This window comes from Taeniopygia guttata, chromosome 7 (assembly GCF_048771995.1).
Source record: "Taeniopygia guttata chromosome 7, bTaeGut7.mat, whole genome shotgun sequence".
NCBI classification, from domain to species: Eukaryota; Metazoa; Chordata; class Aves; order Passeriformes; family Estrildidae; genus Taeniopygia; species Taeniopygia guttata.
In genome coordinates this window covers 950,695-978,562 of record NC_133032.1, presented here as the reverse complement: position 1 = coordinate 978,562, position 27,868 = coordinate 950,695, and the positions used below count along the sequence as shown (strand labels likewise).

General features: G+C 48.0%; 2 protein-coding genes across 2 annotated transcripts in view; one reads left to right on the top strand and one right to left on the bottom strand.

Moving 5' to 3' along the window:
- ABCA12 (ATP binding cassette subfamily A member 12) overlaps positions 1–6,060 on the bottom strand; it is a 104,852-nt gene extending 98,792 nt beyond the window's left edge. The window contains exon 1 of the mRNA XM_072931868.1: positions 5,959–6,060. The gene's annotated coding sequence lies outside the window, so the exon portion shown is untranslated. The remainder of the gene's footprint in view (positions 1–5,958) is intronic.
- A 320-nt stretch (positions 6,061–6,380) lies between these two features.
- On the top strand, positions 6,381–26,862 carry ATIC (5-aminoimidazole-4-carboxamide ribonucleotide formyltransferase/IMP cyclohydrolase). The gene is made up of 16 exons (XM_002189159.7): positions 6,381–6,500; positions 7,028–7,154; positions 8,303–8,379; positions 9,371–9,437; positions 11,691–11,779; positions 13,092–13,243; positions 13,376–13,532; positions 14,726–14,851; positions 14,944–15,051; positions 16,273–16,358; positions 17,486–17,575; positions 18,527–18,655; positions 19,551–19,643; positions 24,277–24,459; positions 25,953–26,108; positions 26,551–26,862. Exons 1-16 carry the CDS (start codon positions 6,479–6,481, stop codon positions 26,668–26,670), a joined length of 1,782 nt encoding a protein of 593 aa, XP_002189195.3. The 5' UTR covers positions 6,381–6,478; the 3' UTR covers positions 26,671–26,862.
- The last annotated feature ends 1,006 nt before the right edge of the window (positions 26,863–27,868 follow it).

Genomic DNA, 27,868 nt, shown 5'->3' with positions numbered 1-27,868 from the left:
TGATTTATGAAAAAATGTCTCACGCTTTTCTTGTGTTATTAAAATTAGACTGTATAAAATCAGCAAAATCTGAAAATGGATGATTTGCTGAAACTAAACCCATCTGCCAGCTAGAGACTGCTCCAAGCCTCGCTGGCTGTGGCACTGCCTGCTGTGTGATGCTGGCCATGCCTCTTCACACAACTCTGTCTCTCTTCCCATCCTCCTATTTAGCCATGATTTCTATTCAGCTCACAGGGTCTTGCGGCAAGCCCTGTTTTTATCCTGGATCCCAGCTCTCCAGGGTCTGGATCTCAGTTAGCTCTAACGTAACAGATAAATAACCACCTATGGCTGTCTTTCCCACAGAGCCTGCTTGTGCCACCTTTGGCAAGGTGCAGTTTTTCCAGGCATTTCAGGAAAATGGCAGCTCTGCCTGAGTTTGCTGTCAGTCTCCTGTGAGCCTGACAGTGTTCCTGTGGTCCCCCAGAGCTGGAACTGAACACAGGCTCACAGCACTTCCTTCCCTGGAAGCCAGCTCCTGGATGTCACACGGAAAGATGAGTCCCATGGAGTGATGGGGCTTGTGCCTAAACCCTTCACAGCCAACATGGCTTGTCTGCCACTCAGGGAAATCACTGTTTCCTCCCTGCCCAGTCACTCTCTTTTCTAGGTACAAGTGTCAGGGGTTTGTGAAGCAGAGATGATTTGGGCTGGATTGCTATGTAAAATCACTCTGTTCCTTCTGAATCTGTTGCGGGCTCTCTCACCAGGCTTCACTGATTTCCAGATGCTTCTCAACTACCAGAGCCATGACTCTGTTTGCATTTTGTACTAAGAAAAGCTCCTCCTTTAGGATTTTTGCTTTTCACCTTTGCCTTGCTTTTTGCTGTAGATCTACCAGAGATGGTGCCTGGTGGACAGTAAAACTGTGTCACCTGTCGCTCCAGGCTCTCGCTGGGACACAGGAGAACACCCGCCCATTTCATAATCTTCCAGATCCTGTTGGAGCAAATTCCAGCTATCTGGGGAACCACAATGAATTAACATGCAAATTGAAAGCTAAGCCAAGATTCATGTCACTGTCATCTTTATGTATTAGACAGTAGATCATGAAAGGAATTATGCTCCAGCTGGCTAATTAAGTAAACATGAAGCAAATGAGGGTAGCAGACAGGGGTCTAAGGGCCTGGGTGGAGGCAGGAAATGCTCCTGTGAAGACGGGCAAATTTGCTAGGGGTAGCTTCAAAATGCACAAATGACAACAGCAGACCAACAGTGGGACCCCTGTCCATGTCCAGGTACTGCACGGATTTCCACTTCCTCTGCCTTACAGAGCAGCAAACAAAGGGACTGTGAGATGAGACAGGCCCTGAGGACAAAGCCTCTCGCTGCTCTCTGTCCAGGCCAGGGCTTTCCAACAGGTTTTTGCCAGCACTCATCCCAAACCAAACCTCATGCTCTAAGGCAGCTACAGCTGGCTTTGCTGCACACTCATCCAGGGAAACTGTACTCAAAAGATGGGGAACTTAGTCAGAATCCCTGCTGAAAACCAGAAATGCCGTTCCTTACACAGGCATCTTTGATGGTTCCACCCCGATGCCAGCGGAAAACCAGCTCTATTTTAACTGTACTAGCGCGCTCTAGTGGGAGCCGGTTCCCTGCACATTTGGCAGCATCCCGGCAGGATCCCGGCGGGAACAGGACAGCCCGCCCGGCAGCAGCCCTCTCACCCAGGGACACAAACACTGATGTCCAAAACACTGGGGGCAAAGGGAGACACCGATGAATCGGTGATTTCAATTTCCCAGAGAAGCTGTGGCTGCCCCATCCCTGGAAGTGCCCAAGGCCAGGTTGGACAGGGCTTGGAGCAACCTGGGATAGTGGAAGGTGTCCCTGCCCATGGCAGGGGTGGAATGAGATGAGTCTGAGGTCCCTTCCAACCCAAACCATTCTGGGATTCCATGGTGCTGTGAAAAGCTAAACCAGCCTGTTATTTATGCATAAAGTTATTTCTTTGCACTTATAGCAAAAATACCCATACAAAGTATTTGCTCCTCTTTCCTCTTCTCTGGGAATTCTTCCTTTCACACAAGTAACCTGACAAGGCAAGGAAGCTCAAAGTGGATAGGATTTTTTTTACTGCAAACCCCATATTTGCAATTTCAAACAGACCTGTTCACCCACAGCCTATATGTGGGGTTCAGATCATAGAGTAGGCACTAAGTCATCAACAGGAGAAACTATTTCATATTTTTTAGTCTTATTTTTCCTTCAATGCTTGGATAGGAACCAGCCTCTGGGAGGAAAGGAATGGGAGCATTCAGAAAATAAATCATCCTTCAGTTTATGCACCTTTGGGTCTCATTCATAAGCCACAGCATTAGGAGAATAACTCAGCCTGAAATCTGTAATATTTATTCTATTAAAAGTAAATTGGTTCCTTTGCAAGAAAAGCATTAGACATTGATATCAGAGGTTTGGGAAAACCAACCAGTGGTGTTGGTGAGTGAAGAGGGGATATAACCTTCACACCCCAGGTCAAATTGAATGTGCAGAGCTCTTTGGTGTCTCTGAACTTCAGCTAAAGGTTCACTGTCACCTCAGCTGCGCCATGGGACCCTGAGCAGGGATTTACAGTGACAGCCGACAGCTGGCACAGCACGGATGTGATTTAACTGGGACCTCCGAGGAGCACAGTAAAACAAAGGCTGCTCCAAGCTGATAAGGGCTGAAAAAGAAACTCTAAATGCATCAGGGCTCTGAGCCTCTCTGTTATTGTGGAACACTCCTGGCCAGCCTGTTCATCAGCTCAGTGCTGAAGCTGCCCCAGAGTTAACTCACAGTGAGTGGCACAGGCAGTGTGATGCAGCTCTTAAACAAGGTTCAACAGAGCAACACTTAGCAGCCCTTTTTCTCCTGGAATACACCAAGAAGATTTTACCCTGAAGTTCTCATGAACCCCGAGAGCAAAAGGCAGACAAACCAAAATGTATACAGCAGTAACCCTCGAGAAGCAGCCTGGATTCAATGCCACTCTCACCTCTACTGTTGTGCAGCATCTGAGATAGGGCACTCCAAGCCTCCAGGAGACTTTTGCAGTAAGCAATCCCATAATATTGAGTAAGGGGCATAGATAAGTGCTTGCAAGACTGTGGTCTCTGGGGGACTGGAGAAACTGAGGCCCAGTGCCTGGCAAACAGCATCCTCAAGGGAGATAGTAGATACCAGAACAATATACTTCTTGCTTCTCCTTGCTGCCAGGGAAGAAAACAGGAGTTTGAGTAGGACAGAGGTGTATTTGTCTTACATCATGCTGAATACCACAACCTTTGCTTGAGGGCAACACAGAGCATAGCACAGGCTAGGGGTTGTTGAGGAAAGGTGTGGAGAGGGATGTAAATGAAAGCAGGGCCTGGTTAAGGAAGATAAGCTTGGCATGATGGGGAATTTCAAAGCTGAGGACTGTGTTCATACAGGCAGAGATACCCAGAGTAACATGTTTTTCCAAAGCAGCCTTCTGATGATGAGACACCTTTCCTGGGCTAAGACAGATCCAGATCAGACCACTGGTGTAATGCTCACCACTCATGACACTTCATCTCTGAAGCTCCAAACAGGCCAGCCATGGATATTCACTTTGAATGGAGTCCTGCTTTTTGGCTGGGTCTTCCTTGTCCACTGGCAGGCCCAGCCCACCCTCTGCTAACCACTGGCAGCTGCAGGTAGCTGGAGACTCCTACCTTGTTTGCTTCCTACCCTAACAAATCAATCAACAGCCAAACTGACCTGGTTTTCTACACCCTTCTTGGTCTGCCACATGGAAAAAAAACCCCAACAATAGAAAACAGACTTACAACAGAGACTCAGAGCCAAGCTAAAAAGCATCACTTGCTCCCTACAGCCTAAAGAGGAGGGAATCTAGGGTATTGTCCTAACACCAGCAACACAATCCCTTTTGTATACTTCTATTCAGCTTCAACCTTTTTTACTTCTCCTTATTAACACAGCAGAGCACAGTGCTTATTAAGTCTGATTTTTCTTTCTTGGATGTAGGCCCTAGTATGATTTAGAAATAACCTTAATGTGGTATTTGTAATTCTAGCGTTTACCTCTTCCCATTATTTCCAATATGATGTTGCTGCATTCTTGGCTCAGGATGAGCTTCTGTAATGCTTTAAAACACCAGGAAAAAGCTCCAATGAGACCTCATTCCTATTGAATAAATGATGAGACATGAGCAGAGCACAGGATATTTGAATATCCTTTAAATATCACCAAAACAAATTAAAATTAAGCCCTATAAAGCAAAACTAAACCTCTGGGGAGGGAGATTGTATGATTTCCCTGCAAGCCATCCACAAACCAGGACGTATCAATCACATTCAAATCCAGACACCCCTTTAGCACACAGCCAGAACGTCCCTTCTCAGACACAGAATCACAGAATGGTTTGGGTTGGAAGGGACATTCAAGATCAGCCAGTTCCAAGCCCCTGCCATGGGCAGGGACACCTTCCACTATCCCAGGTTGCTCCAAGCCTCGTCCAACCTGGCCTTGGACACTTCCAGGGATGGGGCAGCCACAGCTTCTCTGGGCAGCCTGTGCCAGGGCATCACCACCCTCACAGGGAAGAATCTAACCCTGCTGTCTCTCAGTCTGACCCCATCTCCCATTGTCCTGTCACTCCTGGCCCTTGCAGAGAGTCTCTCTCCATCTTTCTTGTCAGCTCCTCAGGCACTGGAAGACCACAATTAGGTCATCCCAAATCCTTCTTTTCTCCAGGATGAACAATCCCAATTCTCGCAGCCTTTCCTCATAGCAGAGGTGCTCCGTCCCTCAATCATGTTGGCAACCTCCTCTGAACTGGCTCCAAAAGCTCCATGTCCCTCCTGTGCTGGGACAGGGATTAAGCCCAAACCACCCCCTGCCACTCCTGTGCAAACAGAAGCCTCACCTCAGGTGCCAAGGGACAATGAACTGCTGGACAGGCAACGGAGCCAACACCATATTGACCATGACAACCTCCCTCCCACTGTTTGTCTGAAGGCAGCAGCATCCCTGTCCTTGTGCACAGGCTAACACGGCCACCAGGCACCCTGCTGGAATACACAGTTGCTCTCCAACGTTGGATTAAAATGCAGTGCTCTGTCAAATTGCTCATTTGCTCATACATGCATCGTCATCAAAGCACACCTCAGCTGTACTCTTTGCACAACTTTTATTCTCTCCAAGGTGTGTATTTTCATAATGATAGTGCTCATGTACCACTTAAGAGTATATTTTCATTTGGCCCCAGACACCCTCTGAGCAGTAATTTATTGCTGCTTGTCACTAGCTGCTACTGAGAGTAATATACACACTGGGTTTATTCAGTATGTTTGGCATTTCTGGCTTGACTCTTCCTCACACAGACAATACTGCCCAAGCTCAGAGACTCACAAATCAAAGCAGCCAAGTGTCTGGGCCTTCCAGCTGCACTTGCGTTGTATTTCCCACCTTTTTGCCTGCAAGAGCTAAAAACTTCCATTTATTCCTTCTTTTTTTAACCAAGTGGAGAGCCTAATGCAGTCTGAGTGCTCTGGGAGCTGCAGGTGTGCAGTGAACCCCTGTGTGGCCAATGGAAATGTGACAGAAGTACGCAGGGATGCCTCAGGGGCCTGCCCGTGCTGACATAATTGCTGATTCAATATTGCCAGGTGGGGCTTGTGCTGCAAATTAACTGCAGAGTTCTCTACTTGCAGAGCACTGCTGATGCTGCAGCTAAACCCTGCTGGGCTGTACAGGGGCACAGCAGAGATTTTAACCAGTTAAAGCCAGCATGTTCAGTCAGTGTTACCTGTGAACCACATGCAAACAAACAAAGGAGTATCAGGAAATGTGAAGGCCCGCAGAGAGGAAAAAAAGCTCCCCTTAAGGAGACAAATAAAAAATAAATAAAGAAAAGCATCATTTTGCTATTTGCAAAAGATTTTTTACCTCAGACTTGGTAAATGAGTGCTTTGCCTCTGCCCGTATGGAAGCTCTGCCAGAGGACTTTCCATAGGTGAAACTCCTGTCAGTATCCTGGAAAAAATTAATGGGCCTTACTGCACCACCTTCCACTGTGAAGAGATACTGCCTCACTTGCACCTCAGTTTTCACCTGTGTACTAAGCTGGGTTCCCCACCACCGAGCATTCTGTATGTGCACATGCATGTACCTCTGCGCGGGTGTGCTGCACTCGCGTCAATGCACACAGATACACGAATGTATATATATATGTGTGTGTGTGTGTGTACAGCGGGAACCCCCCGGGCCATCCTCACACTCTAGGGCACCTCACGACACGCGTGTGTCCCAAAAAACGCGTGCCCGCCTCCCGACCCGGGCACCGCCGCCTCCCTCCATTCCCCGCCCCGCCCGGGCCGCCCCCTCCGCCTCCCGCCGCCCGCGCCCAAATCCCGCCGGGCCGCGGCTGCTCGTCCTTTCCCGGCCTCCCGCACGCACCGACGGCGCCATGGCCGCGCGGCAGCAGCTCGGTAACGCGGGGCGGGCGCTGGCCGCGGGGAGGGTGTCCCTGAGGGCTGGGGGTGCCGCCGCGGTGCCCGCAATGGCCGCCGGCTCGCTCGGCGGGGCGGCCCCGGAAGGCGCCTCAGCGCTGGCTCCCGGGGCCGGGCGGGCGCGGGCCGTGTCCCCGGCCGGCTGTCCCTCGCTCCCGGGGCCGGGCGGGCGCGGGCCGTGTCCCCGGCCGGCTGTCCCTCGCTCCCGGGGCCGGGCGGGCGCGGGCCGTGTCCCCGGCCGGCTGTCCCTCGTTCCCGGGGCCGGGCTCGGCCAGCGGGACGGCGCCCTGAGGCGCCCGCCCCGAGGCCGTGGCCTGGCCTGAGGGGCGGCTTCCCCTGAGGAGAACCGCGAGGCTCCGGTGCTGCTTCCCCTCCCCCTCCCCGGGCACCTGGCCCCGCATAAACTCCTAAACTACGAAACTTCTAAAAGCTTTACTCGCTTAATCCTGTCGTTTTCTCTGTTCCGCCGTTAAAACTCGAACACTCGTGCTCTTCCCGCCTGCCAGCTTTACTCAGCGTCTCTGACAAGACCAACCTGGTGGAATTTGCGAAGAGCCTGAATGCGCTTGGCCTGGGTTTAATTGCCTCCGGAGGAACAGCCAAGTCCCTGAGGGATGCTGGCTTGCCGGTCAGGTACTCACACTCGCCTGTACATCACCACCAGAAATGCTCTTTTGGGCCCTGAGGTTGCTTAAATTGTTTTCTCCGTGAACAAAAATGAGTGAAAACGGGTCTGAAAGAAGTCTTCCCTGCAAAAACAGCAACAAAAAAGAAAACCCTGCCCTAAAGCAAATTTCAGAACCTTTTTGTCTATGGGTCTGTTGGCTGAGGCTGAGGAATGTTACAGTGAGGAGAGGTGTTGGAGCTTTTTGTTGGGATTCCTCATCTGCCTTGAGCCAGTTTTATTTCCATGGGACAATCTGTTACTTTGATGTTCATAATCTGTCCTGAGTGCTGCTCCTCGCAGCCAGGTGAAAGCTGATCTTTGCTTGGTCCTGGGACAGCACTGATGTGTCAGGAATATGTTGAAGCTTGCTGGAGTTCCTTGGTCACAAATAATTTTCCCAGCACAATCACTTAATGCAGATGGAGCCTTTAAGTGTTGTGCATCCACTGTTGGAAAGAGGTCACATACAGTCACTGGCTGTTTTAGCCCATGATTCGGGGAAAATTTGTTCTGGTTTCTTCCATGCTGTGATTTAAAAAGCCAGCTCTGGCCAAATAGAAATGTGTTTCAGTGCAGTGATGAAAAAAAAATCAATTATTTGGCAGGACAGGTGACTGTGATTCTGTTTTTGCTCCCTTTGAACACAGTGGTTTGCCCCTGTGACACATCAGCACGAATCTGCATCACTTCCAGAGCTCACTGTTACCAGCCCTTGGTTGTGTCTCTCCAACCTATTTCCTTGGCTGTGCTGTCAGTGAAGCCTGATGCAAAGGATGCTCACATTTCCCCTTCCCTCATTATTGTTATTACCACCCTAATCAGTCACAAGGAGTGGTGAAACTAAGCTGGGAGGAAGAGCACCTCCATTCTCTGTGTAAACCATTCTGATTTGGGGTTTGCTTATCTTGGTTATGCCAGTATATTCAAGAAATAGCTGCACTGCTTAGTGTGACCCATGAACTCTCTTTCCATCTGTGAGAAAAGCAGGTTTTGCTCCTTTGGTTTTGGGGGGGTTTGTTGTGAAATCTATGCATTTTCTTTGGTTTGGGTTATTCAGCCTCTAGATAAAGTCAGTATGGCACATCTGTTTCCGTGCTGTTTTCTTTTTGGGCAGAGATGTCTCGGACCTGACAGGCTTCCCTGAGATGCTTGGTGGACGTGTGAAAACCCTTCATCCTGCAGTCCATGCTGGTATGTTTTTGCTAATACATCTTTCACTCTAAAAGAGGGCAGGGAGGGTGAGAAGTAGAAGTTGATAGATGCCTTTTTTAAGGGTTGTGTGGAAGAACCGAGTAATAAGAACAGATTTGCTCCAGGAACAGAAGGAGAGGTGAAAAGCCACGGGGTGGAGAAGTGCAGGGTGGCTGAATTACCTCCTTGCTGCTATGCTGTCATCTCTGCAGTTAGCAGAGCTCTCTCCCCGGGGCTATAAGTAACAGAGCTGCTCTGTAAATGCCTTTGCAGAGTCAGCTGCATGGAGTTTAACCTGTGGGTGGGTCTGGTGTGCAGCACAAGGAACACAACAGCGTAGGCTCTAGAGGTGATTTCTGCATGCTCTGATGTTCTCTGACTCCTCTTCAGCAGGGAGGATCTTCGATAACTGGTTTGCCTGTACCTTAATCCATATGCTCTTTCATCTCCTGTTGCTGTGCTTGAGGTACCTCAAGTGGAACCTGTTGCCCATTGTATGTGAGGGCTGGAGACAATCTCCCGTGACCCTGAGCACAGAACTGTGCTGCTCCTCACATGGTGCCAGCCTGTCACCCTCATGTTTCTCTGAGTTCCTACACCCACCAGCCACCTGCACTGCTCATTCTCTCTTGCTTCCCTTGTCTCATAGGGCAGGTGCCCTTTTTCTCTCCCCTTGATGATGGTTTCAGTCTTTTAAGGATAGCAACTGAGTGCTTAGAAAGTACAATGTTGAGGTTGCTGGTCAGAGTTTGTAATACTCTAGGATTTAGCATTGGGGGAAGAACACCTGTTAGCATGGAATCTGAACAGCCAAAGACTGTGAAGTGAAATAAAGGAGCAGGGGCTGAGGGTGCTGTCTGAACTAAAATGGAAAAATTAAGGTGGAAAGGCTCTGGGGACAAAAGCACAGTGTGAAGGGAGATGTTGAATTAGAAACCTGTTGGTGATACAGTTCTTTTTTAGTGAAGATGCACTGGTTTTTTGTAACTAGGCATCCTGGCTCGCAATATTCCAGAGGATAATGCTGATATGAAGAAACAGGATTTCAGCCTTGTAAGGTAAATGTTGGGGGATGTCATGCAATCCATCAGTAATCAAAAACCAACAGCAGAGCTCAGTCAACACCAAGGAAGGGGAGCAGTAGGAATTGTAACCTCTGCACAGCAGCTGATCTGCAGTCTCCTTTCTTTGCCCTGGCAGGATGTAGTATGTATTTAAAAACATAATTTTCTACAGGCTCCTCTTCTCCACTTGTAACAAGAGAAAAGCAAGAAAATTATGTTGTGGTTTCCACAGGGAATTCAAAAGTTTGAATTTCTGCTGGTTCCCTGGGAAATTTGACACGTTACACACAGTCAGTGTAGGGTCATGTTACACGTGTTGCAGAGTTGAGTTCAGTGCTTTTGAAGCTGGCTCTCCCTCAGGTTGGTTCCACGTGTCTGATCAGATGGCAATCCCTGATTTTGAAATGCTTGCTTAGTAAATATACCCTTTGATATTTGCATAATGTTTACTGAGTTTCCACACATAAATAAAGAATAGACACGGCAAATGGGTCAGGAACACTGCGTTTGTTCAGACAGAAAACACACAGATAAGAGACAGAAAACTTAAACTTTGAGAGCCATCTTGGGAGCAAGTGAGCTGCATCCAGAAGCTGAAGTAACAAAGTTTATGCACTAATGTACCAAAGTTTAGGGGTTGTTTCAGGATTTGTTAGAATGTGTCTACTAAGTTCAGTCACACAGGGCAGTTGGGGGCTGAATGTAACTAACTGGTGTTAACATCCGACAACTGCTTGTGAATAACCAGTTGTACATCAGGGAGTAGCTCCTGGTTCAGAAACAAATGGCTGAGCTGGACATAGCAAATTGTAGGTGTAGCCAGGGTGGGAGGTACGGTATGACTGTGGGCCAGAATGCATCTGGAGTTTCAAAATTACTTTTAGAAACTGATGGATGGATTTCTGGGCTGAATTTGAAAACCTGAAATTTAAAACCACAGGAGTCCTCTTAGATGGCTCAGCAGTGGTGGCTCTTCAGAGCATTCTGCATATTAAAGCAGGCTCTGCTGAATTGCAGGGGGAATAGTGTGCCCTTACATCAGTGACTTATGGTGCACTTGCATGCAGACTGGTAATTTGGATTCAAGTTCTCTTGCAAAAAGCAGAAGTAGCTGATCCTCAGCAGGACTGCCTTTGCATAGTTGCATAAAATTTGCATGTCCAAGTCAGTGAAGGAAAGCCTGGTATTGATTGTCTTGGTTTGCACAGGTAAAAGCGTTAGCAGTGTTAAAGTCCACTGGTTCCTGATGGTTTGCAGCAGGTCAGGAGCATGAATGGATTGGGGGGAAGGGGACATTAGAAACAGAAGAGACAATAAAAATTGTAAGAAATTTAGAGACAGGGGAGTTTCTGAAAACCATACTTATTATCCCTTCTGCTGGAGTTCACATGGAGTGGGAACAAAGGAATATTGTAAGTTGGACACAAGGGTACTCATCACAGCAGTTCTGTGCCACACTGAGCCTGCCTTGGAGTTCAATACCTTCATGTACTCAGATCAAGAGAGTAAATTAATTCTCTTGGATTAAAAACCCTGTTTGAGAAGGTCAGAAGGAATCCCTCTTTTCACTGCAGTTCCTGTGGCTCTGGTGGGATGAGAGAGGCAAGTTATTCCATCATGCTTGATGGAATACAGACCTGCTTCCAGATCAGATGGAAAAACTAATTCCAGTAAGGTCCAGTCTTAGCTTGAGAGGGAAAAGTCGATTTTCTCCCCCACTTTCATGTGCTACAGAAGCTTTATGGCATTTGGGCTGCACACTCGGGTTTCATATATTGTTGGTATTTTAAAAGTCCAGAAGGTGACATGTAGGTCATTTTCTGCTCCTGGAAAAGTTGTGAAAAATTAGATTGCTTGTACTTCATTTGTAATGGACCTTTCTTGGGTGCTTACACTCTTTTGAGAATTGGTGGATGCCCATTTTCAGTACTGGTGGGAGTCCATTTTGAAGTTCTTTGAAATGGTTGTGCACCGAAATCACTAAACATTTGTATTCAGGCACATGTATTTAAAGAAGCTCTTCCTTCAATCTGATTGCTGTAAGCTGTGGCTCTGACATTCTTTGTTGAATGTTATAATGCACTATACCATCACTTGCCCTTGGGCTGAGCACCACTCTTGGCCACAGGATTTTATGCTGGTCCCTGATCTGAGAGACAAGATCATAAAATCACTGGGGATTGTGCTTGCCAAGCCCAGTTTGACACTTTTATTTCTTGCTGAATAACCAAGTTTCTCAATTCTCAGAGTTGTAGTGTGTAACCTGTACCCCTTTGTGAAGACTGTGTCTTCTCCTGGTGTGACTGTACAGGATGCAGTGGAAAAGATTGATATTGGTAAGTTGAAGGGGAGAGCAATTCTGCTTTCCAGACAGACTCTATGCTTCTGAACTCTGAGTGGTCTCAGCTCTTCTCTTTTTGTTTGGTGGTCTTTGCACACCTGTAAAGGAAGTCTGCTCAGGAGCTGCAAGGAGCAGGCTGAAGGCATAGTTGGGTAAGCCTCGTTGCTTTTAAGCAATTAAAGTGTCAATAACAGGCTGGCAAGGCATGCTGCATGGGGGGCAAGTCCTGCACTGCCCTGAGGGCTGTGCTAGTAAAGGCCAGATGGACCTGCTTCCTGCTGAAACATGAGAGCAGACTAAACCTCTTTTACAGCACGACAGTGTAATAGAAATTTGAAAAAACATGAGCTTTGGAGAGCAGAGATGAGCCACTGGAAGTGCTCTGACAGTGAGCAGGACTGCTCTGAGGTCACTGCAGGAAGCCATTAGAAGGAAAGGGGTTGGTCTGAATGTGTCAGAGAGTGCTCAGGACCTGTGCTGGGAAGCATGGACACCTGCATTAGCATGTTTTCTCTTGCTGCTAGTTGTTAACCCCAAAGGCTTGCTGTGCCTTCACTGCAGCATCTCTGCTTGGCAGCCTGTGAACAGCACAGGCACAGTTAGGTGCCATGTGGTTGGATTGGGATTGGATTTTCTTGCAGTAGTTTAGTCCAGATGATGCCCAGCAGAGCTCTCTATTAAATGTTTTATGGAGTAATACTTGCTCTGCATGAAGCAATGCCAGCCTCTACTTTTCCTTTGCAGCAGCCTAGTATCTTGTGTGATTTAAAGAGTTGCAATAGCAGTGCAGTCAGACTGAAGGGAGAAGTGTGGCATTTTATCTCACAGAGAGGACCTGGGCAAGATTCATTATTATCTGCAGAGACATTTGGGAACCTTTGTTGTGTGGCAGTGTAAAAGCAAATCTTTCTGCAGACCCAGTGTGCAGAGGATGGTGGTTAAACCATGTGTGGGGACAGCCGTCTTCTTTGGGATGTGGCTGTGCTGTTGGAACACATTCTTGCCCCAGTGTCTTAGGTTGGAAATTTCAAACCAAGACACCCCACATCCCATTCCCTTGCCCCTGCAGCTCTGCCTGGGTCTGCAAAGCCGAGTCAGTGTGCACCTTCACCAGCAGATTGAGTCAAACCCACCAGCCTCGAGCATTTTGAAGAGCACTCTCACCCCTCTCTGTGCTGGAGGGAGGGGACACGTTCATGTGGCACAAAGGAGCGATGGTGCTGTCCCTTCCTGGCCTCAGGCACTGTGCCTCCTGGTTGTGCTGTGCCCAGGAGGAAAGTGCTCCAGCCTGTGCCCCTCTCTTGCAGGGGGAGTGGCCTTGCTGCGGGCAGCTGCCAAGAACCACGCCCGTGTGACAGTGCTGTGTGACCCTGCCGACTATGCTGCAGTAGCTAAAGAGATGGCAGCATCAAGGGACAAAGACACTGCCATGGAAACCCGGCGGCTGCTGGCACTCAAGGTTGGTCACGTTTTCCTGCCGTGAAGGGCTGGGCCAGACTCGTGTTGGAAGAGGTTCTTTATCTCTTTAAACACCAAATCCTCTGTAAGTTGATGTTTCTAAGTTGACAAGTGTCCTCCGTTGTGCCCCCAGGCCTTCACCCACACTGCTCAGTACGATGCAGCCATCTCTGACTACTTTAGGAAGGAGTACAGCAAGGGAGTGTCGCAGCTGCCCCTGAGGTACGGCATGAACCCTCACCAGAGTCCTGCGCAGCTCTACACCACGAGCCCCAAACTGCCCCTGACAGGTGAGGCCCCGGCTCTGCTGGCCTACAGGGAGCACTGGGATAGCTGGGAATGGAGTGCTTGGACAGGGCTTTGAAACTGAAAAAACATCTTGTACCTTAGTCCAGGGGATGGCCAGCAGTGTCCTCACAGATGCTTTCTTACTGAGTGGCACTGACTTCACACTTAAAAGTTGAGCTGTATGAGACAGGAAGGCTGCTCTGTTGAGCTCCACAACATCAATTGAAGTTCCATGTTCTCTGTTGCTGTAGGATTGTTTGTCCCAGATGCTATGAACAGATGTATGTAGTGTACTTTCTGCATGACATTAGATCCATATTTTGCAAAGGAAAACCTCATCATCCTTTTAAGATGCTTTTCTACTTGCAATTTTCTTTGTTTAGTATCTTCCCCATTTTTTTGTGTCACTATTTACTCTGCCTAGAAACCAAGCTGTTTTTCTCTAGGTTTGATTGGTTTTGTTCTTTTTTGGTCTTTCTTTTTTGATGGATCTGAACAGGGGTTTACTACCTTGTGTTTGTAGAATGCTGCTTCTGCTGATGGTGGCAGCAGGAAGGGATACTAGTTCCACTTGAAAATTTGGGACAAGTCTGGTGTATCTCTGTGCCATTTTACAAGGGTGTGCCATTTGCCACAGCGTTGTTGTAGTGAGGGAAACCCCTCTCTTGGAGGGAAAGTCTGGCTGCTCTTGTTCTTGAGACTGCTTTCAATGCGTGTGGGCATTGCCCTGCTGAATAAGCAGTGAAGCTTTTTTTTGCAGCATTTTCCCCATTTCAACTCTGGCACCTCTTAGGAAGCTTTTCCATTCCTGCGCTGGAGGTTGATTTGCTTGCAAGTCTGCCTCCCAGTATGGCAGCAGAACAGTGCTATGCTCACCCTTCCTGGATGTGGATTATTGTTGAAATGATCTTTTCTCCTCCAGTCTCCTCAAATGCTCACAGTGCTGCCATGTCAGTACAAGCAGTTCTTCTTTCAGGGCCAGAGCAAAACGTTTTGAGAGCAGACTTTTAAATGGCCTTTACTCTTGGTGTGGATTTCTGGGCACTCCACCAGTTGCTGAGGAGCCAGGGTCATTGAACAAGAACAGTTAGTAGTGATTTGAATGCTCTCTGGGGAAATCCTTTGTGCTGGCTCTCCAGGCTCTGGGGAGAGGGGTTTGCCTGCTTTAATATGTCCGTGTGTGCTGTGTTTGCAGTGGTGAATGGCTCTCCCGGGTTCATCAACCTCTGCGATGCCCTCAATGCGTGGCAGCTGGTGAAGGAGCTGAAGCAGGCGCTGGGCATCCCGGCCGCAGCCTCCTTCAAGCACGTCAGTCCCGCAGGTAGGCCGGGCCCTGCTCCTGCCCCCGGGGCGTGGGCAGCTCCTGGGGCAGGCAGCAGCAGCTGCAGCGCCCTGGCTCGTGTTTCCCACTAGGTGCTGCTGTTGGAGTTCCGCTCAGCGAGGAGGAGGCCCAAGTGTGCATGGTGCACGACTTCCACAAGAGCCTGACACCCTTGGCCTCTGCCTATGCCCGGAGCAGAGGTGAGGGCTCCAGATAACCACAGCAAAGCAGCCTGCCCAAAGTGCTGAGCCCCGAGCATCCTCAGCTCTTGCCCTGCTCTTCCCTTTGCATCACACTCCTCCTCCAGGGGGGCTTTCTCCGTAAGGATTGTCCTGATTGCCTATTGGAAGCTGCTTTCCAAGAGAGCAGCCCTTGTATATGGTTTCAAAGAGCTAAAACTAGCTTGAATTCTGTTCCTTGGTGAATATAGAAGACCTGTAAGATGATAGCTTTTTATATTCAAATTTGTATATACACACACACACACATATATATATGGGGCTTTGACTAAGGGATCTGGATAAACAGCAGTGCTGGTAGCACACTCAGCATTGGGGTGCTCAGGAATATTTAACTTGAGTAGAGATGTTTCTGTCTGGTATTTGATGGGTGTTTTTTTAATGATCTTGTACTGCAGAGCTCACAAAAAGAAAAAAAGCCAAAAAAGTAGACAAAACCAGCGTCCTCTGCTTAGCTGAGATTCTTTGCTACGTGTCTCATTTTCCATGGCATTCCTGGAAAATCTGCACAGATTACAAAAAAACAAGGCAGATTTGATAAGGAGCATGTTGGCTTGGGTTCATTTTTCACAGACAGCCTTTGAATGTTGCTCTCACAAAACCATTGCATGATTGCTAGAAAAATAAACCCTTAGAACGGCAGGGACAGAAGAACTGACCTTCCTGAGCAGTGGAGCATTTGTGATGGGAATTGATTTCACCTTAGCTATGCCATTAAATAGAAAATACTTACTTTAAAACAAAAGAAGAAAAAATTTGCCACATTTCTGGATCTGCTTTCTTGCAGGAAAAGCCAGGTGGGAGCATAGCCATCTAAAAGCTTTCCTCTTTTTCCAACTGTCACCTATCTAAAATCTTTCTGTGTGATCCTTGCCTCTCCTTGTCCTCCTGCCACCAAGGGTACAGCTGGGCTGCTTGCAGTGCTGGAGGTAGTCATTACAGAGTTAGAGCTTTGACAGAGGCAGTGAAGAAGGAAGAATATCTGAACTGTGGGAATATGTAAAGGTCCATGTGTTTGAGGTAGGATTTTTCATCCTCGTTGCTTTTATGGCCTCTTTTTGGTTATTTTTGCTGTGGGATTGAATTCCTAGCTGTCACAGCAATTGACTGGACTGTAGGAGGGAAGAGTTTTCTTTGTCTGTTGCTGAAGTTTGACAAACGAGTAAAATCAGGGTTTTTCAGGTGCTGATCGGATGTCCTCCTTTGGTGACTTCATTGCCCTGTCTGATGTCTGTGACGTGGCTACTGCCAAGATCATCTCCAGAGAGGTCAGTGGCAGCAGCAAATCAATCCAGGGTATCAAGGAGCATCATTTCAGATGTAGCCATTGCTTTTTAACAGCCTTTTTGTTGGAAATTGACCATTTTACCAGGAAGACTTACTGGGCCATTGGTTTAATGCTCTGATCTGGAGTGCAGAATTTACACCAGTCTTTTGATGCTTTTTTTTTTTCCCTACCAATTATCACCTGGGTGTGTACTGGAACCTGTGAAATAGCAGAGCTGGCAGTGCTGCTTTCCACAAGGTGATTTCAAATCTCTGGAAAGGAGCCCTGGTTAGGCTGTCACAAGTGCCTGGTTGAGCAGCTGTAATGGGAGAAGTGAAGGACTTGGAATGCTGATGGCCAGCCCCTTGCCCAAGGCAGTAATTTGGAAATAGGTTGCTACTTGCCACTTACATTAGGCTCAGCCACTTCCCTGGCTTTGCTTTTTCCTTAGAATCACAGAATCTTTCAGGTTTGGAGCAACCTGGTCTGGTGGGAGGTGTCCTTGTCCACAACAGGAGGGTGGAGTGAGGTGGCCTTTTCCAAACCAAACTATTCTGTGATTTTATGATGCCAAACAAATGAAAGAGCATATTTAGCTGGTTTGTGAGGGTAACTTTTGGTACAGTGCTGCTGAAAATGAAAAAAAACCTCACCCGCACTGTAAGGCACAGATGTGGAAGCTGTGTATTGCTTCACAGCACTGATGAATGTAAACTCTGTTTCCGTGCTCTTAACAGGTTTTTTTTCCAGCGTTTTTGCCTCCTTAGGAGTGTCACTGTTGAAATGAAGATTTACTGGATTTTAAGCCACTTTTACTGTTAGGGCTGAGACGTGGGGACGTCATGGTCAAGCTGTTTCCCCCTGGAGGAGGATATTAGTTATTAGTTCCCTTCTGATTAGAGGGATATGAGGTGCTTTTTACTAACTGCTGTGCAGAGCTCACAATGCTGTGCTGGGTTTTGTTTCCAGGACTGAAACCCATACTGTAACAGTGCTTTTGCTGTTGTAGGATACAGACAGACCCCAAGAGAGGTGTGTCTTCAGTGCAGGAAATGGCTGGTGTAGCTTCCAGGCTTAGCCCCTGTTTCATTTTTCTCCTGTGGAAGCTGAAATCTCTCTGTGTTGCAGGTGTCTGATGGTGTGGTGGCTCCTGGCTATGAGGAAGAAGCTCTCAAAATCCTTTCCAAAAAGAAGAATGGTGTTTATTGTGTCCTCCAGGTTTGTACCCCTGCTCCAGTCAGGGATGAAGCTGGAAGCACAGACTCTTTGGACCTGAGATGTTGCACCTTCACATTCTGCAGCCAGCGTGCTTATCAAGCAATATTAATATTGTGTTGTCAAGTCAGTGTCAGGTTGCCTTCCTAGTTCTGCAGTGATTACTGGAACTCCAAAATCACCCAGTTTTGGTGAACATGACTCATGGATCACAGATTGCTGTCAGGTCCTATTTCTGCTGCCTCTGAGAGACAAATGAGCAAAGAACTTCACTATAGCCTCACAAAAAGAAAATCCAAGGCTTAGCTGAAGTTGCAATTGTAGTGTAGCTGCCAGGGGAGCTGGAGAAGATGGCTCAGGAGCTTCAGGCAAGAAAAAATGAAATTGCAGACAGTCTTGGCAGCTGATTACCTCCTGGAATTCAATTAACTTTGCAAGGATGAGGTCATCCATTGGTGAAGCCTGTATCTTCAGGGCTGAATGCAGAGCAGTGCTAAGGAAAGTTGGTCTAAAACATTTCAGTGCATTAGGAAAACCACATAAAGCGTGTGCACGCTCCTATTTTGAGCTGGTTACCTTAATCTGGGTTGTTTCCTGTCTGAAACCTCAGCTAAGGTTCCCAAAATTCTGAATAAGGCCATGCATGGGTGGACTTGAGTGCAGTGTCACAGTTCCAGTTAACCTGATCCCTGGGCTGGTGTAAGTGAATTGTGCTTCTAGCTGGGATGGAGATGTGCCCCAAGAGTGCAGCTCTGGAAATAATCACCACATTCACTGTTCCTTGGATGTCGCAAAGGGCTGGGAGTTGTAGCTTGAGGCATGTAGGAAGCAGCTCCAAATATTCCTGCCTTCCTCTGGAAGGCTCTGTGTGTGTGTTTTTCCCCTTTGTGTGGAAACTGCGAGGCTGTAGGTTTTGATCTAAAAGTGCTTTATTGTGCTGTCCTTGACTTTCAGATGGATCCCCACTACGAGCCTGATGATGTGGAGGTCCGAACCCTCTACGGCCTGAACCTGATGCAGAAGAGGAACAACGCGGTCATCGACCGGTCGCTGTTCAAGAACATTGTCACCAAGAACAAAAATGTGAGTGTGGGGGATAAACGAGCTTCAAGACACAGGGAATGAATGAACTGCAGTGCCTTCATCAAGGAATTTACCACTGGGCAATTTCAAGAGCTCCTAAAATACTTTAATGAGGTTTAACTGGCTCTTAGTAAACAATGCAGTGGACTTTCTGGGCCTAATATACTTGGGTAAATCAAGATAGCTTTCTTTTGTTTTGATTTCTTGGATCAATAAGAGGAGCTGGACCTTTCCCATTATCTGAGACTACCATGATATTTGTAAATACTCTTTGTAAACAAGAAGTTACCTTGTGCAATTTTTTATGGTGAGATAGCCATGAGCTAAGGATCCATCAGATCTCCTGACTCATTGTTTACCTCGCCCTTTTGAGTGCACGGTGTTGTATAAACTCTGGCCTGGCTGCTATTGCTCAGCAATTAGAGCCCACGTCACTAGAAAGTTTTCAGTGGTTTCTTTGTCTCTGATCTCATTCTCATTCAAAAACAGACATTAATGAGCACATGATTAGTCATGGGCTCAGAAGCAAGTTCAGCTATTGAGGTAATAAAAATCCTTTTCCTAAATTAGTAATGGATCTCAAAAATAACACAGATTTTGGGAGTTGTTCTAATTGTTGTAGTCCTGGTTTTTGCCTGTGAGCACATCTGATGACAGTAAATGCAGAGGAGTTTTCAGGCTGAAGGCCAGTATGGAACCCACTGAGATTGAGTCTTACCCCTGGGAGTTGGGAGATCAGCTGCCAAACCAATCATTCATGGGTTTTAATCTAAACAAAATTTGCTGGTAATTGACCAAATGACCAATTTTTAGCTACCTTGTTTTCCCTGTGTGTGCTTCAGTAACCGATGGCTGGGGGTGTCGGGGTGCTGCTGACAGTGGTGCTCTGTTCCAGCTGCCTGAGGCTGCTGTCCGGGACCTGATCGTGGCCAGCATCGCTGTCAAGTACACCCAGTCCAACTCGGTCTGCTACGCCAAGGATGGGCAGGTAGGGAGCTGCAGCAGGGCTTCCCCACCCCACTGCTCACAGGCAGGCCTGGGAAACCCTCCAGCACGCGGGGAGCTGCTGAGCGGGGCCAGGGGAGCTGCCCTGCACAGTGCTTCTCAAGAGGCCGCTTCAAAACCTTGCTGCCATTTTTCCATGGTAATGGCAGGGCTGGCTCTTTAGATGGTGGGGTTGGAAAAGCTCTTACATGCTTCTGCACTGTGGCCTTGAGTAATTTCTTTCTAACTACTCTGTTCTTTCACATCATTTTTCTCAGGGAGTGTTTCTCAGTAGTCAGTGCAGAGCCTTAGGAAATTACAGTAGGTTTCTCAGCTGGATTCTGACTGTCCAAATGCTTCCTTGTTTTCACTTTTTCCTTTGAAAGATGGGATATGCTCTCTTTTTTTCCACCCCTCTGGGGCAATAAAAATCTTCCGTTCTCCCTGATTATATTTTTTTTAAAAAGCTGATGATGGATGTTGGAATTTATAGGGGCATTATCAAATGTGTAACTGAGATTGTGAATCTTATCGTCACACAGTGGTTTTGAGCCAGAAAGGACCTTAAAGCCCATCTTATTCCACCCCCTGCCATGGGCATGGACACCTTCCGCTATCCCAAGCCCTGTCCAGCCTGGCCTGGAACAATTCCAGGGATCCAGGGGCAGCCACAGCTGCTCTGGGCACCCTGTGCCAGTGTCTCAGCACCTTCACAGGGAAGAATTTCTTTGTAATATCTAACTTAAACTTCACCTCTATCAGTTTGAATCTTGAATTTTAAAAAAGTCCATTCTTTCCAAGTTGTCACCAGGAGTTCAGCCTAAATAATTTACCTAAAAGTTGGTTGTAAAGCTATTGAAAGTTTTGTATTGTTGCCCAGCAGATCATTCTTGTTGTGGTGCTGTTTAGGTGGCTCTTTGCTCTCCATGGAAGTTTTTCAGTAGGCCTGGATTAATATGGAAGAATAATACAGAGAATATTTTTGAGCATTGGTACATCATAAATCAGCAAAATGGATCAAAGAGTGAACCCTACAGGTAGAGACTGAGCTGCAGTGCTCTCCCTGCACTGGCTCCAATGTGTGTTTGTCAGGCTGTTGGTACAGCCTGAAAAGGCTGCAGTGTTGTCTCACAGGACTTCCGGGGGTCATGTGCTGTGTGGTTCCTCATCTCTGGAGATCCTGCATTTGTCTTTTATTCTTTTATTCTGCTTTATGTTGGGTTTGGGTTTTGTTTTTTTTTTTTTTGTTTTTTTTTTTTTTTTTTTTTTTGCTTTTAAATTATTCTCTGCACGCAGCAGTGTTAGATCTCATAGCCCCAGAACAAAGGTGTCCCTGTCTTTGCTCCTTTCCCCTCATCACAGCAGCAATTTGCAATTTCCCCAGTGCTTTTGCAAGTCTGGGCTGAGTGTGGTGCTGCAGATGTTTCCAGAGTGTGTGTGGTAATGGATGTACCATATGGAAGGGAGAGGGCAGGAGAAGCAGCCCGGGCAGGCAGGGATTCAGCTGGCTGGGCTGCAGAGGTGGCTTGCAGATTTTCATGTGGAAAGCACCTTCCACATTGCTACTCTTCATCTGCTCTTCCAGGCTCTGCCCTGGTCTGGGTTACATGAGCCAAGCCTGGGAAGTCCAGCTTGCTTTCCAGGGGTTATTTAAGCCTCACAGCATCCCTGAGAAATGGGGATGCCAAGCAAAGCTCTGGTGTATGAGACATCCAAAATGACCCCATGGGTTCAGGAGTGGATCAGCCCTTCCAGCATGGTAGCTGTGTTAGTACATTCCAGGAAGGTGTGGAGTGGGAAGCATTTCTAGACCCGAGTGTCACTTCATTTGCAGGAAACCAGCTGCCACTAATTGCAATAAACACTTCTCTTGTTCTGGCTGACTTTTAGCTTGTACCACGTTGATTTACACTTGCTTTAATGACACCATCATGTTTTAAATTAGCAATTTTAAATTATTCTTTCTTTATTCTCTGTACAGTAGCATAAAACAAACCTGTTAATTTGCCTTGCGCTTTCCCAGTGACTTCCCTGCTTTGTTTGTCTTCCCAATGGTCAAGTCCTTTATTAGATTTTTATATTTCCAAGTGTCTTTAGGGTTTTGTTTTCATTCATTATCCAGGGTTAATCTGAGTAAACCCAGACCAGTCTGGATCATTTTGCAAGAATCCTTTGGGCATTATCCATCTCATCCACTCTGTGCTGTTGCACAGCATTCCATCTATGGAGTGTATTTGACTCTCCTGTGAACCAAAGTGTTTTTAGTCAAGTAATTCTTAATTTTCACCCAATCTTTTTTCTGTTAAGCGATAGTTTTGGGGTTTTTTTTTCCTACTCACCCTGTGCTGCTGTCTCCTTTCACTGCTCACACTTAATATGCTCTGCTTAAGCACTTTTGGATTCCCAGGAGATTAGGCTCTGAAAGAAACATAATTAATTTTTGTGTAGGAAAGGAGGGGAATGGCTCCTTTGTGGAGGATTTTGAAGGTTTGGCTGTGTTTTTTTGTGGGGGGAGGGTACCATATGGGGCAGGGAGTGATGAGGTGTAGGAAGAAGGATTTTATAAAGAAAAAGGCAGGGAATAGGTACAGGCCAGCCTGAGGGGAGATGCAGGTACAAGTCTAGAGGTTGCTTTATTAAGCAGAAGCTCAGCCTACTGATTTTTCTTCTTTAAATGAGAAATTCCAGCCTGGATTGAGGAAATCTTCCCCAGCAGTGTTCCATCAAAACCTGTGCTTTTAAAAAAAAGTGAAACAACTGGTTTGAACCAGTGTTACAGATAAACCTCTGCAGATGTGGGAATGCTTGTGAAGAATTTACAGGCTGCATCACTTTGATCAACTGGAGTACAAAGTCCCTGCCCTTTTGGAGTTGCTGAATACAAGCCAAAATTTAGTAAGTCATCACTTGACAAAATTTAGGTCACAAAAAAGGTGAAATACTTCAAGTGGCTCACAGAGGAAGGGAAAGGAAAAGAAAGGTTCTTGGATGCTGACAGGTAGCGGAGCACCCTATTCCATCACAGGAGTGCCAGGCCACAGCTCACAGGGATGTGATGAACACTGAGACATCATTCTGGCTGGGAAAGGACACAGGACATCCCAAGTATTAGAAACTTGGGAATGTTTCATGGTATTTTGGCCCCTGCTAGCAGCAGCTCAGTCTGGGGTACTCTCCAACATCTGCATCCCCAGCTAAAAATTCCTGCCTTAGCCTAGCCTTGCTAGTCGCACTCTGAAGGGCTGGGTGGCAGTTCCTGGTGTGCTGTGGAACACAGCCAGCCCTCTCCTTGGTGCAGGGAGGGAGGATAAAGCTCTATGGAAGTGATAACACACCAGTGTGACGCTGCTATCGAGCTCCTTTGCGTCCAGGGTCCCTTGGAAGTGTAAGGGGGTGGGTTGAGAGCAGAGGTTGGACATCAGCAGTGTTTGTCAGGGGCAAGGTGCCACTAAACTGTAAGAAACTTTGTGTCTGTTCAGTGTTTGTGGTACCACCAATATCCCTGTGGGTTTATGGTTTATTACACACTGTGACTGCAGTTATGGCTGAGCAGATTATATCTGATAGCAGCTCAAGCTTCCCAAGCCTTTCATTTGTTCCCTGGGGGAACAGGATCCAGCAGAATGTTTTATGGTTCTGGTAAGACGTGAAGTCACTGTGTCTTGATGAATGGGAAGAAAAATGAGTCTTTCCTTTGGGGGCAGCCTGCTACTTATGGCTTTACCATCTGTCCCAGTCTGAGCTGGGGATTCATGGCCAGCACCTCCAGCCTCAGCACTGTGTCCCTGAAGAAAGTCTGGGGAACAGCTCAGTTGTGGCTGAGCCGGAAATGATGGGAGAGACTTGTTTCCTGTCAGATCTCCAGACTGGAATGGCAGGAGCTGTGCATAGGAAGTGGGACCCACAGGGTGGACAAAAGTTACGAGCCCAAATCTGACATCCCTGGTGGCTGGGCCTGGCTGCAGAGCTGAGCCAGTGCTGTATTTTCATAGCAGCTTCCTTGATCATGGTGTGGATTTTATCGGTTAGAGATCAAGCACAAGTGCTATTAAATAGGGTTAGCAGCAGCTATTTCAAAAAGCCTGGATTCTGGCAGATGGCAGCATAAGGAGATGTGTGGTAGCTCCAGGGCCTTGGCAGATGTAACGGTGCCACTGAGCAGCATTCCCGAGTGAGCAGTGGGTTTACTTCCTTATCAGCCTTGCCAGACAAACTGCCCCTCACCCACTGCGCCTCTCAGCTGTGGTTAAGCTGTGTGTGCCTGACTCAGCGGAGAGATGATGGTGTTTGGGTGACCTGGGCTCAGGCATTAACACTGACTGAAGTGCCCCTTTCCAGAAGAGGCAGGAAGCCATACTTGCGTCACTCTCCTGAGGCTAAGGCTTTGGGCCGGATGGCTGGGACTGTGTTATTTAGAAGAGTGAAAGAACATCAGTGTTTTGAGCGTGACTGTCAGCTCCAAAGAGCTGTAGAAGTTAGCAGGGCAGACAGGGTCAGGAATGCAGGCATTCCCCCACTAACCACCTCCACCTTGTCTGCTTGGCTGAGGAGCAGCTAAACTGGGGGAGGTGTTTCCTGGCAGCCTGTCTGGGGTGCAGCTCGCTCTGATCCCGGCGCGCTGTCCCGCTGTGCTGCAGGTGATCGGGATCGGCGCGGGGCAGCAGTCCCGGATCCACTGCACGCGCCTGGCCGGGGACAAGGCCAACAACTGGTGGCTGCGGCACCACCCCCGTGTGCTGGCCATGAAGTTCAGGCCGGGCGTGAAGAGGGCCGAGATCTCCAACGCCATCGATCAGTACGTCACCGACACCATCGGAGAGGTGAGAGCTGCCGCAGCTGCCCCTGCAGCACAGCTCCTGCCACACCAGCTCTCTGTGCTGCTTGTGCCTGGGGTGTGCTGTGAGGGGTGACTCCAGAGCTGGGCCGTTCTCAGGGTCTGCGTGCTGGGATGATCCCAAGATTGTAAAAGTCCTCATTTCCCAGCCCGTGCAGCCAAAGGAGTCTGAATTTGTTGGATTGGCTTCTCAAGGTTGTTTATTTTTCCTTCTCTATAACATTATTTCTCTGACCTGCTGAGCTCTGTCCAGCAGGTCAGCCATGGCATTCTGTCTCCTCCCCAGGGCAGTGTTTACATTTTATACTCAAAACTACGTGCACTATGTTTACAATAATGTGCCAATATCTATCACTTATGTTAGACACTGTGTCTCTACCTTAAACCAATAGAAAAGTGTCACCATCACACCAAGGCATGGAGGACAAGAAGAAGAAGGCCGGGACACGCCCAAATCCCTCCATCTTGACCACCTGAACCCCTTATTTCAAAACCTTAAAATTCTTCTTTTTCACCCTCTGTTAATTCAGATATCACACTACTTGCCTTGTGGCTTGCAATTCCTCATGCAAAGTTGGAAGCTTTTTCCACAGGCTAAAATCGAAGCCGCAGGTGTTTCTGACTTCATGCCAAGGTCTCCAAGCCCCCTGCCAGCTCCAGGGTCTGGAGACAGCCAGGGCAGCCAGAGGGATGTCCTGGACTCCCACAGGCTATCCTGGGCCCAGGATGGTGATCCATCCCCCAAGGTCATTTACTGCCCCTGTGGCAAAGAGTCCTGATTTGCCCCTCCCATACTGTACCCACAACCCTGGGAGCTGGAGCCTGCCCTATGCCTACGTGAGCAGCTTGGCTTCAGCTTCTGGTTCTTCCCAGCAGTGAGGATGGGTTAAAGCTGCAGCTGGTGTTCCAGTTCCCCCTGCCCTGTCTGTGGCTCCTTCTCACACAGAGCTGTTTGTTTGCCTGGCATTTTGGATTCTCAGAATCCCTCTGACATCCCTGTTACAGGCCATAGTGAGACTACAAAATAGTATGTCCTTTTTAAGTATCAAAAGCCAAGAACTGGATTAGGGACCTTGTGAATCACCTTGTGAGCAGTTGCTTGTTTAAAGGGGTAAGAACTGCATCAGTTGCTGTTCCAGAAGGTGAATCATAAACTGAGCTGACATTGGTCATGGGTTAAGTCATCTACCAGATGCCTGCTGGCATTTATGGAGCAGCACACTGCAGGCAGAGCATCTTGGAATTCAGGAGGGAGAGAAGGAAGCCCTCAGGTCCTGTGGTGAGGAAAGGGAAGGAGTTAAAAGGCTGCAGAAAGACCTTATGGTGATGGTGTGTTTTAAACCCCCTGGTGTGAGGTTCCCAGCAGCAGAGTCATGGAACAGAAATCCCGGGATCAGAGGAAAGCCATCACTCATCCCCCTGGCAGGGAGCTGGGGGAGCTGTGTGCTCTGGGGCTGAGCTGGCTTCTCGTGCCTGCAGGATGAGGACCTGGTGAAGTGGCAGGCCATGTTTGAAGAGGTGCCCCAGCAGCTGACGGAAGCAGAGAAGAAGCAGTGGATTGCCAAACTCTCTGATGTGTCCCTCAGCTCCGATGCCTTCTTCCCTTTTAGGGATAATGTCGACAGAGCCAAGCGGGTAAGGCTGTGGCAGGGCCAGGAGGCTGGGGTGGCTCCAGGGGAATGGCTGTGCAGCCCGTTGTCCTTTTCATTCTGTGTGCACTGCTGAGCAAAATCCCTGCACTAGGATAGCAGATCCTGGGAAGGATGTTCCTAATGGTTACAGCTCTCACATGGACAGTAATTATCCAGTCATTGCTCATTTTGTTGATTTGGGATGAATAGAGGACTAAGTTTATTAAACCATTTAGGAATATCAAGCCAAGGCCTTTTGGTTCCAAAGGAACAATTTTAGGGTTATTTCTGAGCAGCAGAGAGAACTTCTGCTCCCTTAAAGAGCATCTTTGAGACTGAAAGCCTTTGTTGAGTGGGATGTGGATGAAAAACTGGGACTGCCAGCTCCTGCTGAGGGGAATTTTGGGTTTCCAACCTCTGATCCTCTGACCCCTCCCTGTGTGCAGAGTGGAGTGCAGTTCATCGCTGCCCCGTCGGGCTCGGCTGCTGACGACGTCGTGATCGAGGCCTGCAACGAGCTGGGGATCACCCTGATCCACACCAACCTCCGTCTGTTCCACCACTGAGCCTCTGGGCACAGCCTCACCAGCAGCCAGATGTCAGTGCTGTCACTGGGAGGCTCCTGCAGCCTGTGCTTAGCAAGAGTTGCTCACTCTGAAGCGGCCTTTCTCCATGTTCAGGGAGAAGGAAGAGGTACAAGTTGGCTTCCAGTGTAGAAAATCAGTGTCTTTTGCAAATAAACATACAGTTGTTAGCTACATGCTGTTTGTGTGGTCCCTGTCACCCAAATTCTGTGTCCTCAGGAAAAAGGTTTATTTTTGAGGTAGGTTTTATGGTCCAGACTCTACTAATTCAATAGATGGCCTGTGGAATGGTGTGAAAGCCTGGCTTCTGCTCAGCTTCTGATCTGCGTTGTCCTGAACTAAGTTGGGTTGGTAGGGTTTTTTTGGGTCAGCAGGTACTTCTAATCCATTATCCTCTTCCCTGGGAGGAGAAGGGAGCAGGTCCTTTGCACGAGGCACTCTGGGGTTTGGTGCTCTGAACCCTGCCCTGCACTCTGCTTTGCCAGTTGATTTTTCCATGGTAGAAGACCCATTGACAGGCCTGTCCCCATTATAGGAGCAGAGTTCACAGGCTGGAATGGGGAAAGTGTCTGCAGCCACTTCCCCATCTCTGCTGTCTGCAGTTGCATTAAGCAGATTTGAACTTACGTTTGGAAAAAAGCAAAGTGAAAATCTGGAGCACTGTGAGAGAAGTGCAGGATGAGCCCAGACACATTTTTGCTGGCAATCACTGTGCCTGTTCTAAAGGGATTTTCTCATATTGTTTCCATTTTATAAAATCTGCTCAGTTTTGCTGAGAAGCAGCCTAGAGTTTTTCAATAAACACTTGTGTGAGCTCAGTTCTCAGCTGGTGCAGAGCAGGGAGTGTGCACTTGTGCCCTTGGCTCAAGCAGGGCTGCCCAGGTGGGAGAGGGGAAATTTGGGGGGTGCTGCTGACTAGCTGTGACTGTGGCCATGCCTTTTGTTTTACCTGGCTGTCTGATCCAGACTGGTTCAAATGGAGCAAAGCAAAGAGACACTTCCTAGGCGAGTTATTTAAGGTACCATAATCCACACACTGGTTTTCCTTTAACACTCTTCATTCCATCTGCCCCTGCTCCAGCCTGAAAGGAAGCAGACTCCTCTCTTTTCTGATCTCTACAATGGATTATTTCCAAGTGACTGGATGAGACAGGACAGGGTAGAGAGCTTTTTACTTTTT